This window comes from Drosophila yakuba, chromosome 3L, assembly GCF_016746365.2.
Source record: "Drosophila yakuba strain Tai18E2 chromosome 3L, Prin_Dyak_Tai18E2_2.1, whole genome shotgun sequence".
NCBI lineage: Eukaryota > Metazoa > Arthropoda > Insecta > Diptera > Drosophilidae > Drosophila > Drosophila yakuba.
In genome coordinates this window covers 8,238,078-8,250,125 of record NC_052529.2, presented here as the reverse complement: position 1 = coordinate 8,250,125, position 12,048 = coordinate 8,238,078, and the positions used below count along the sequence as shown (strand labels likewise).

Here is a 12,048-nt window from a genome sequence, read left to right as displayed (position 1 = left end):
CACTGTGTGCCGATATTTTGGATACTGGCACATAGAAAGTTCGAAGTTCCCATGGCGCAGAAATTGATGGAAAATTCTCAGCACGTTCGTCAGTGGATTCTCCTGCTCCGCTTGATTGACAACTGGGCGTCGGATCACCCAGCTCAACTTGAAACCTTGAAGTATGGGTTTGTTGAAGTGCACCTGTGGCTCCACCAGAAGCGAAGATGTCGCCGCTGGGCACGATGCTCGATGCGGATTCAGATTCAGGATCAAGTTCATTTATTTGAATGCATTTCAAAGCTTATTCGTCGATTCAGTGGATATCACCGAAAGGAACCACCTTTTACGAATGGCTGGAAAATATGTTAAATAATTAGCAGAAATGGAAATTAAAACCAGCAAGCATTAGATACTCAGCACTGCAAACTATTTTTATGACTATTCAAACTATACTAACTCCACATTGTTAAGATGAGGGTACTAACTAAATAGGTAGTTTAAAACTATTTTTTATTTTACTTTAAACTCTTATCTATTTAAATTTAAGGCTACCTTAGTAGTTATTCTCATTCAGATACGTAACCAAAATAATTTTGAGCCTCGAAATTTGAGCTCAGTTCTTGATATATTTTTTGCTACTCACCATGAATCCTGACAAAGCAGAGAGTGACTTTGCAAACAAGGTGCGCTTTCACCTGAGCAAGGACGAGTTGGAGCGGCAGATGCGGAGAATTCACGACCGTGATGATTCCGTGGACGGCAAGAACCGTTCAGCTGGAAGCGGAAGCAGTGGACATAGTCGCATCACGAACTCGTCCACTGGTTTGCCACGGCAGGAGTCGTGGATCTTTGAGAGCGTTGGAGGTTACTTTCTTGCCAACGAAGATTTGGCCAGGATGAGTGTGCCGCGTCAGGAGCAGTTGCTGATGAGGGATCTAATCTACTCATTCTCTGGGGTTCCCTCTGCATATGTAAAGCCTGATATTCAGATCGATCAGATTTCCGAAATGTCATCAGTGGATATAGCCAAGGTGCGCTTTCGATTGGATGAGGCCTTCAATGGGGCTTTCAGAGCTTTGGCTAATGAAGTACTGCCCATGATAGGTTATTATATTAGTGTCCAGAGCTATATAGAGGAGACCAATATGTCGCCAAATTGTGGCAGAACGCGTCTGGCCTTGGCATCTGCCTTAGGTAACCAACTGCAGGACTACTATGATCTACAGGCCAAGTTGGAAACAGATTTGCAGGAAAAGAAGTTGAATCTCAAGGAACTGGTGCGACAGGTGCGTCCTTGGTTGCCGATCCTAAAGTCTTTCTCCAGCATGGCCTGCAGTGCCCGGGGCAATCTGACCAGCGCCCAGGTACTAACATTACTGGATCAGACCTATCGGGATCAGAAAGACACTGATGTAGACCTAAAGGAACGGGTATCCCAAGTTTTGGCTTCTGTTAGTCGCACTTACATGAAGATTGTGCAGTTGTGGATGCAAAAAGGTGTTCTATTCGACACGCAGCATGAGTTCTTTGTGGAGGACACGGAGCCCTCGACTTCAATGAGCAGTACTCTATTGGCGCCGGAGAAGTGTTGCCACGCCTACTGGGCGGAGCGGTACCGCCTTATGCCGGACCGTTTGCCGGGTTTCTTACTTTCTCTCGCGAATGATGTTTTTCTGGCCGGGAAGTACCTGAATATTCTGCGACAGTGCAATGTTTCCATGAAGCTGCTGCAGCTGCCACTTGCTTATAATCCAAGCGATTTGGAGCATGAGGAGATCATCAAAACCAGCTATGAGTTGCCAGCGCAGAAGCTTCTCCAAGTTTTGGCAGAGGAACACAATTTGCCTTTACACATTCGCAATTTAAAGTCCTATTTCCTGCTGCAGGAGGAGGGCTTCTCCGAGACTTTGCTGTACAAATGCCAGGAGTACCTCAAGTACAATGTGGACAGGTTGATACCCGAGAAACTGCAAACCCTGCTTACAGAGACCCTGCAAAAGTCCAAGGATTTCTTCAAGGATATGCTGCGATGTCAGCTTAAGGATTGCGATGTAGCCACACAATTGGAGAGACATCATAAGGCCCAAAGAGCTGAAGAAGAACAGGAAAAAGAGAGCTCCAGCGAGGAGGATCCTCCAGAGGTCCTGAATCTTTACGGCTACGAGGCATTAGCTTTTCGCTATGAAGCTAAGTGGCCACTAAGCTTTGTGCTTTACCCGGAGCTCCTAAATCAATTGCAAATGCTGCAGCGTGTCCTGCTCTTCCTGCACTATGTGAAACACCATTTGACGGTCCTGTGGCGATCTCCATCTGAGGGTACGGGTCTCAAACTCACCAATCAATCTGCAAAACTTCGCCATCGTATGCTGATGTGTATGCTAAGTTTGGAGCACCACATCACCCAAGACATCGCCGAGCCCCGATGGCAATCGTTGACCCTAACGGTGGACAAGGCGAAAAGTATTGACGAGGTTGTTAACAAATTGGAGACCACCGTAGAAGAATGCCTGCGACTAGGGCTACTACCCTGTGCCAACACTTTTGTAAAGTCCCTATTTACACTCGGCCATGTGTGTCTCAACTTTTGTGACTTTGTGGAGTCCTCCATGGGAGAGAGGAGTACCAAAGAACTCGAGCAGGATATGTGCGAGTACGAAAAGGAATTTAACAGCTTTTTGGCCAGCATTTTGGAGTTGGTTAGCCAGTTGGCCAAGACCAAAGACTTTGGGGAACGGGATTCCTGCAAGCGATTGCTCAAACGACTTGAGGAGTTCGTCAAGTTATCTGAAGTGGACAAGGATCACGCTTCCAACATTTAATGAGGAGCTCCAATAGCTTCGCCAAATCATTCGTGCTCCCAAATCTCCATGCTATTAAATACTAATTGATAAGCCCATGTATTATTTAGTCCTGTATTATATTATTAAATTAATCCTTTAATTGCCCAAAGTGTGATATACTATTAACCCACCAGTGTGAGCTTGTCTTATGGGTATGACACCTGTGGCGGTCTTCCACTTTTGAGTTATTGTTAAGTGGCGCACAATGGGCGTGAATAATCGATGTGTGCGTTTAATTTCTGGCCAACGAGCATTATGTCGAGTCACGGTGGCAAGTTTCGGGGCTAGTGCAACGAAAGCGGCGATTTGCATAAGATCGTAAATTATTTTAAATGGCGGTAAAGAGATTTAAATGCAGCAACGCAGACCCGCAGCCTCACACTCTCGGGATAGCTCGATTCGATGGAGGGGCCAAAGTCTCTTGCTGCCAATTTGAATTCAAAGGCCAATTGTTATGTAAATGCACTTGCCTCAGTTGCAGACGCACGCAAGCGCACGAAAATTGTATTAATAAATAAATGGGTAGAAAAACGAAAACTCGCGAGTGGCTGTACAGAAATCACTTAATACTTATCGCTTTAAGGACAACAGGTGGTCGACGTCGATGATGATGATGATGATGATGCAACGCAAAATGTATATCTGCAACTTTGCATTCAACTGCCCAGAGCGGCCCAATAATAATGCACTCGAAATTATGGTAAAGTTCAGATGCATTGCTTCCGAAATGTATATCATTATCTGCTTGCGAAAATGATGGACTGCCGCTGTCGGTTTGCATTCAAATTTACCCCTGCCTCAATGGACTTCACCTGGAGTACGAGTACCTTGCAGCGCAGTGACCAGAGGTTGCATGGTCGTGGGAATTCCCCCAGTTCGACTTTTGGAGACCGCTGGATTTTCTCTCCCCGTTATGGGGGCAGGTTCATTAAACTCGGGGCACGCCTCGTCCACGTAGATGACTTCATTTGTGCACACAAACATGCTTCAAAATGCCTAGAAATGTCATAAACTTGAACCCGCCAGCTGGCTGTGGAGCGGAAGCGGCTCTTCAAGGTTCAATGGGCCCCTAATTGAGAGCCGAATTTTATTTGGCAAAACGGCCAGAGGCAGTCAACCGTTTAGCACGATGGGTGGGTCACCTTTTTAATGGCCAACGGCGTAGTTAATGCCTTATCTAAACAAATCTTAAAAAGACCGTTAAAATGGCGTTGAAAGTCAATACATAAAATTTGATTATCTTCGTATTATGATGAATTTTCACTTTCTACTTGCATCTGGGATGGTTGTTTAACAGTTTTCGCTTATAAATATAAGCTCGTGTTTAATTATTTTCTGCATAACAGTTTTATTAGCAAAATGCCAAATAAAAATATTTGAAATTTAAATAATAGAGTGTTTATTTACATTTACCAACTATAAGGACGAATAAAACCATTTAACCGTCGAAATCGTCTACAATAATATCGCTGTGCGATTTGGTCATCATATTCTGTAGAGCTGCAAATTCGGGTTGACTGGACTCGACCGCCTGAGATCCGCCAAGGGGTTCGTAGATGAACTGGCACTCGCCCAGTTCCCCCAATCTGACCCTATCCTCGTACCACCGCAATCGATCCGTATTGCCACCCAAGGATTGATCCAAAAGTTGACGCCTCTTGCGACCTCGCTCCAGAAACTCAATATAATCGATGGGCTTGAACTCATTGAAGTTGTTGAGGATCTCGAAGGAATCTTCGCACACCTTTTCATAGGAGTCCGCTTCTTCAACCTCTCGTTTTACTCTCTCCGCGATCATCTCACTGCGCTGCATGTCCTGCAGCTCCGCAGGCAGGATTCTGGCCCGTATGTTAGCAATATCGTTTTCCACTCTGGCCAAGACATCCAAATGGGACTTCTTCTTGGCAACCTCGTAGGAGTGCCGCTCCTTCTCCAGCGCCGTCTCCCTGGCCAATTTCTCGGGATCCATTTGCTTGCGGGACATCAAAATGGTCATCATTCGATTCAGATTAAGTTCGTCCCACTTGACGGCCATTTTTTCGTTGTAGTTCAAGCCACTGTAGATATTCTTACGCCTGGGCAGAACAAAAAGAAATTAAAATAGTATAAGCTTGCGATAATTTTATAACCTACTTGATCTCTTCGCCACCTTCACCACCTTCTTCACCGGACTTTTGGCCCTTTTTCCTGGTGGCAAGCTGCTCCTCCTTTTCCTTTCTATCCATTTCCTTGCGGACTTCCGCCGCAGCCTCACGCTTTGCCTCTATGATGTCCTTGTTGAGTTCGTAGTACTTCTGTTCCCACGCCTGAATGCCCACCTTGCGGCGCTCCTCCTTGAGGACGTACTTCATCAGCTGTTCCAGCTCATTGGGTAGTGGCACATCGAAGGAATGGGGCAGCTTGACCATTCTTATACTACTGTTATAGTCGCCAATGCCCAAGATCTTATAGGGAAGCGAGGGACGATGCTCCGTGATCCCGGTAATGATACCACCGCCAAGGATCTCCGTGAGGCAAGCATCATCGTCGCGGGCTGTTTAGGGATATAGTTAATAAATTCTATTATTTAAGTTAACGTCTAATTACCTAGTATATCCCACGCCTCGAGAATGCCATCCATTCTAGTCAGATACAAAACTGCTGGACGCGTTTCACTCCAGGCGACGGCGGTGAGGTCACAGGCTCTCTGCCGCCAAAAGATGGGTGAATAATTATAGTCCTCCTTCCAAATGGCCAGGATGGTGCGTCCGATGGAAGCGAACAGCTCCGGATAGAAGGGATTCTTCTTCACCATCACCACAGGTCCATCGTGGACCATGGCAAAGGGTATCGAACTGTTGATCACCTCCGTGGCCTCTCCCTCCGTATATGTGCCCTGCCAATCAATCCGGCTGACATGGCCATAGAATGTGGACACAATCATGCTCTGGCGCATAGTGGGTGGATCCTTGGCTATTGTCTTAATGGGATAGTTCGAGGGATTGGCGTGTATCAACTTGGCAACAGGAGTTAGGCAAGAGAAACACGAGGTGTCCGCTATGATGCCAGTTATTGGTTCCGGGAAGTAAAGGTTGTAGGTGGGCTTTATGTTCATGGATTTGTATGCGGATTCACTCGAGGTCAACTCCTTGGGCAGCATCCGGTTTCGCATCTTTTCCTTCGCACCCTTTCCACCCTTGCTGTCCAAGTCCCAGAAGCTAATGGTGCCATCGAAGGCACACGTGATAAAGAACTGGTGATGGTTCCGAGGATCGGGATCATTGTAAACCTTTCCAAATTGACTTAAATACATCGAACGACCCAGCCAATAAAATCCTGTGATAGCACCTTTTGGTGAGCAATCCAACAAGGAAATGGTGGCCGGTGCGACGACATTGTCCTCGATATCAATGGTCCAATTTAGGAACTCCCCGATCATAATACGGTACTTGGCCTGGGCCGCCGTCAAGTACTCCTCCTCTTCCAGCTTCTCGCAGCGACCTTGAAGATCCCACAACACCACCTGACCATTCTTACTGCCGCCCAGCAAGATATCCCCATTAAATGGGCAAAATGTCAGGGCAGTATTCTCGATGGGGGCCTCGAATTCCAGCTTATAATTGAGATTATCGGAAAAGCTCCACAGGAGTACGGGATTGGGCTCGAGCACCGCTCGCTGCACATAGTCCACCCGATTACTGGCCTCATTCACGGTAGCTGGAGTGCTGAATGCATATGACACCGCTATTAGTCCGGATAGTTTTGGATACCAATCATAGCCAGCCACGAAGCGCTTGTTGCTCTTCGATATGTTGGCAAAACAGAGGAACTCCTGCAGATAGGGATTGGTGTACTGCACCACTTGTCGCGTGGATATCAAGGAATAGTCATCGCTGAGGAGAAATTTATAGAGATAATTTTGAAGAAAACTAGAAGCTTAACTGGCAACCCACCGATAGCTGTCGATCTGATTAAATTCCAGAGTATTGAGCAACATTTCAATCTGAGCGGACATTTCCGGCGGTTTCTTCTCGGGCTCCACATATGTTCCCGGCTTAGCCTGGGCCTTCTTCTTCTCCTCCTCCTCGTCCACATCGGTTTCATCCAGCTCAAGGTCTTTGGATGTATATAAATTTATGTTACATTGAAAATAAACGAAACCCACCTTCATCCTCGATCTCATACAGGTACTGCGACCAGGCGTTCGAGGGAAAAGTCGGATTGGTTTGCTGCTCTCTTTCGATTTTAGCAGGCGCAGATTGCACCGACACATTGATCCGTTTCTTGGTCACATTCTCCCACTTGATGTTCTCATTGGGCAAAAGCTCGATCACTCCATCCCGGACATCGCGTGTCAATCGGTAATCGAAGGCCACGTGGCGCGGCATCTGAATGGGATATACACTCTGGATCTCCACATCGATGGGCTCGTCCTTGAAGCGCTCCACCATGATGGTCATCTCCGCATCAGTGCCATGGCTCACCCATCGACGGGGCTTCTTTCTCAGGCGTCGCTGCATCCGCCAACGCTCGAAGTGCTCCATATTCTGGATGATACTCAGGGCTATTTTGGACTCCTTGATGCTCGAGTAGAAGATGAAGGGTTCGCCCTCGGGCGGATCATCTTCCTGTTCGGTCAACAGTGGACAGAAACCAATTAGGACGAAGTGCTCCGGATTGAAGTTCTTGAACTTCTTCATCAGATCAGCCGAATTTTCCAGTTCGTCGAAGAGCACATCTCGAAGGTCCTTGAACTGCACCTGCTTCCATGGGAACTCCTGCGTCACATTGATGCCCACCTCAATCTTCAGTGCCTTTCGAGCTTTCTCTCTGCACAAAAACCAAAATAGAGTTGGGTATGGAATGGTTTATAAGTTCTCTACATAACTTACGACACCATGACCTTTTGGCAACTGGAGAGGGACATGAGGGTTCGCCAGGACTCCTGCACATTGAACAGCTGTCGCAGATCACCGACATCCTCGTCGGAGTCCGGCTCCTTGAACTTTTTGAAGTAGGGCTTGCTGCGCCTAGTTGACAACGGTGCCGCAGGATCTGTAAGCTCCGCATCGAGCGGCAAACCTTCGAAGTCACCATCTATTTCCGATCTTCCCGTGGGCTCGATATCCGTGTTCGACATGGTCAGTGCGTCTTTCTAAACGGTTCCTTTTGATAAAGTTTCGTCTGATTGTTTTGTTTATTTGTTCTATTCCTACTGACAACTGGAAAACTCCAATTCTGTCATGGCAATCCGGGAGCATGCGCATATATATTTATATTAAAAAGGTTTACACATTCAAGCGTAGAAATAAATCATTTTATTGGATACTTTTTTAAAATAAAAGTTAAATTTTTAAGTGAACTTTTGCTTTTATGTGAGTTTGGTTTTGTAAGTGCGAAGCTAAGGTCTGACTGGAGTTTCTCCTGGCCTGAACGTGAACGCACATAAACAGAATTAAGTTGAAACATTTTCACTCATTTACATGGACGATTCGCGTCGGCCTGGCAATTTTTCCTCAACGATTTTTGAGTGGGTGATTGCCTTGTTGTCGCTGTCGTTTCGCCTTCGTTGCCGCTGTTGTTTTTGGGGAATACGCTGTTGTTGCTGCATTTCACATCATTATCTTTGACCAAATACGGAACTATGCGCAAAAAACGCAATTGTGTGTCACTCACAGCGACTTCAAGCCCGAACGAAAAAGCTACGAAATATGTGTTTCTTGTGCGATCTGTGGCAGTTGTTGTCCGAGTCCCAGTGCCAGGTCCAGTCCCAGTCCCAGTTCCTGACCCTCCTCACGTCTGCGATCTTTTGCTAGCACAGAGAGAGAAAAATATAAGTAGTCTGTATACTAAGACTATATACCTTTTAGTGCATATTTTGGAATTTACCTTACACATTTCTACTCAAAGTTTTATTGTTGTGGGTGTGCTTTAGGTAACACCCCACACAGTGGCCACTGTTTCAGATCTTTTTCTCAATGTAGCCGAGATCGGTTCAACAAACGCCACAATGGAAAGTCTTCGAGTTGACGCACTACGCAATCGAAATCGAAAGTTCTCTGATGGACAGCTGCGAATGCGACTGCTGTGTGGTGCAGAGTGCACCGAGTCAATGCACCACCGCGATTTTGCTGGTGGCTCAAGTTGGTGATGGTGGTGGTGGCGGTGGCAGTGGTGGTGCCACATGAGTGGCACACATTTAATGGATGCACGTCGTTCACTTTCATTCTGGGCGTCTGCCCAACTTTCGATTTTAAATGCAATTTATGCACCTGTCACTCAGCCAGCTGATAACTGGCAACTGCGATTAGCCGCGGCTATTGTGCCCAGTGTTGCAGTCTTGCCATGTGGCAAGTAGCTTGCAACCAACGCCACAAAAGCCAATAAATCAGTGGACAAATTGTTGACAAAACATTTCGTAATTTAAATAAGAGAAAAACTACGACAAGCTGCCGATAGTTGGTAGCATGCCACAAATGCAGCCCAGTCCAAAAAAACTTCCTCATCCGTCTGCAGTTTGCAATGCAGCACCACCAAAAAACAAAAATCGAAAACCAATGACAATAGCCCACTCTAGCAACTGAAAAACCACACAAAAAAAAAATACAACAGTGGGGCAGGCTGATAATTTTCCGATTGCCACTTTTGTACATGTGTGCATCTGTGTTGCAGCGAAAAAGCTTAAGTTTTTTTTTTCCAACCAACACCTCTGCCACCTACACAACCCCTTGACCTTATTGACTACCCCAAAACATAAGGTTGAGCTGGTAAATGGAAGATAAGATACGCTGTATATTGGCAAAGCAAAATATAAATAATTAATATATAAAATTAACATGAATTACAATACATCGAATAAAGAAATACAGCCTTTTCAATCTTTCTGTAAAGAAAATATCAATAATTTTGTGACTAATGAGTTGAATACCTTATTGTTTTCCTCACATGATAATACGGAACAATTAAAGTATTTTTTCAATAATTTTCTATGTTGTATAAATTAAAATAAGTAGGATCATAAAAATATATTTATATTCAAATAGAGATAGAGATAACCATAGAGATTTCTAAACACAAAACATGAAATCAATTAATAAACCTCTGAATCCCCTTAATTTCCTAACCCACCACGCCACTTTTACACGACACCAGGTGGCATCTTTGATGATTGATGGCGCCGAGGTAGGTGCTGAAATTCCATAATCCCCTTAGAGGGTATCGCCTGGTACTGGGCTGGGCTGCCATTGCCATCATAATCGCGAAAAGTCGTAGGCTGTGTGGCTAACACCGTGCAACACCGGCAACATTGGCAACATTTGGAAGTCGGCATTCGGTATTCGGCAGCATTCAGGAGTTGTACAATCGGCGACAAAATGTTGCATGTTCGTGGCGCTGTCACCGGGGCTTAGAGCTCTTGGAGACTTTGGATTTGGCTTTTGCCAGGACTGGACTGGGACTGGGACTGGGGGAATGTATGCAAAAAGGTGCTAAAAAGATCAGAGGCAGCGATTTATCTTCATTTGCATTTGACGTCGCTGGCTGTGTGTCAAAAAGGTGTTAAGTGCCAGGCAACAGCCCAAACCGATTCCATTCGATTCGACTCGACTCGACTTAAGCCGACTTTCGGCGCCGCTTTTGATGGCAGCCACAGTAGCCGATGCGCATAATTTTCTATATTTTATAACTTTGCGGTAACCAAAAATGAAAATACCAGGGGTAGGTGGGAAAACTCTGCTGTTCACACAGAGGCACATCAATCCGTTGAACCGCGACCGCCCAATAAGGCGAAAACCCCCCAGCACGAATCGCTATTATGGCCAGGCAAATTTGCCAAAAAAAATAAACCTCAAGCGACACCAACAATGGCTACTTCTAGCCAGGCCAACCAAAGCCGAAAAATACTCCCCAAAAAAAAGGAAAAAGCCAGCAAAACAAAACTAAATAGAAACCAAGCGAAAACCAACCCATGCTGAACTGAACTGAACCGCTAAGCGTTAGATAGTCGCACCGATAAAAGGGACATGAAATTCAAATTTGAGTGCTGCAAATTTGCCTGGCGACTTATCAGTCGAGTGAAATTTGCAACTAGAAACGGCTTCCGTATTACGGCGTTTTGTGAATTATGTGAGAAATTTGTTTGTGGGCTAAATAGTTTTCATGATTTGCCACCGACGCTGCCCGCAAATCTCCCATATTCATGGTGGCGCAACACGGCGTATGGGTAATGGGACGAGAAGGAAGTGCCAGAGATGAAATCCAGATAGGGGATAGCGCTTAAAAATTAGTTCACCGCCAGGCTTCCTTTAAAGGAGTGATTTCAGATTGGCTGGAAAGTGAGAAAACTTCACAAGGTTCTCAATGCACTTATTGCACTTATGTTGGCTTAACACTTTTTCTGTCCCAAACTCGCTACATTTTCGCTTTTCCCATGAACAAATTGGCTAATTGCTTACAAGTATAACAAGCAGCGGACTGTGAAAATATAACTTGTTTTTAATAAGCAACTGGCAACAAAACATTGTAAAATATTAATGAGAGGAAGCGCTCAAATTGGTGAAAGGGAAATTGCCGGCAAACGACGTTTTGGCTGTCCCTCTGGTAACTTAATATGAGGAAGCCACAAAAACAGTAGTAAGTTAGTTTACTTTACTGCCAAGACTTGCATGAATGTATTTAACTTAAGATATGTTAAGATATGGCAAACCATTTAATCGTTCTAAGATCCTATTAATCTAATAGGTTCTACACTTATGAGAGTTTTTTGCTTTAAGATATTTAAAGCTCCTTGAGAGTTTTGGTTTTAGGACTGCCATGCCATATGCCAAAGCTCCATCCACTTGGGATTGTAATTGGAGCCCCGAAAGAGGCAGAGATCGTGGCTGATTCGAGACTTGGTGTGGCGGGTGTGTGACAGTGATAATCCCCCGAGAAATATGCACACAAATTAGGCATGCATGTGGCCCAGGTAGGATGTGGTATGTTTTTTTCAATGGTTTTGGGTGGAGGGGCTGCAGTTGCTGTGCCTTAGTGGCTTTTGGCCATTGTTGGCATATTTAAAGTTGTAAAATAGCAAGCCAAACACGTTTGACCGACATTCGTGACCAAAGTGCGGCTGCCGATCCGTTTGGATCCACAGCTTGGCTGGGGCTGAACCAGGATTTCAATTTCAATTTCGATTTCGCTTGGGCTGGCGACAAATGTGGTCCGCTCCCCAAATCACCAGATCACCAGATCCCCCAGATCCGCC

General features: G+C 45.5%; 2 protein-coding genes across 2 annotated transcripts; one reads left to right on the top strand and one right to left on the bottom strand.

Moving 5' to 3' along the window:
* Positions 1-542: 542 nt before the first annotated feature.
* On the top strand, positions 543-2,948 carry LOC6533346 (gamma-tubulin complex component 2 homolog). The gene has a single exon (XM_002094036.4). The coding sequence runs from the start codon at positions 627-629 to the stop codon at positions 2,799-2,801; it is 2,175 nt and encodes a 724-aa protein (XP_002094072.1). The 5' UTR covers positions 543-626; the 3' UTR covers positions 2,802-2,948.
* Positions 2,949-4,153: 1,205 nt separating this feature from the next.
* LOC6533345 (dynein axonemal intermediate chain 3) lies at positions 4,154-8,059 on the bottom strand. The gene is made up of 6 exons (XM_002094035.4): positions 7,694-8,059; positions 6,967-7,631; positions 6,755-6,917; positions 5,409-6,694; positions 4,956-5,355; positions 4,154-4,897 (listed from the first exon to the last, which is right to left on the bottom strand). Exons 1-6 carry the CDS (start codon positions 7,939-7,941, stop codon positions 4,261-4,263), a joined length of 3,399 nt encoding a protein of 1,132 aa, XP_002094071.1. The 5' UTR covers positions 7,942-8,059; the 3' UTR covers positions 4,154-4,260.
* Between the last annotated feature and the right edge of the window lie 3,989 nt (positions 8,060-12,048).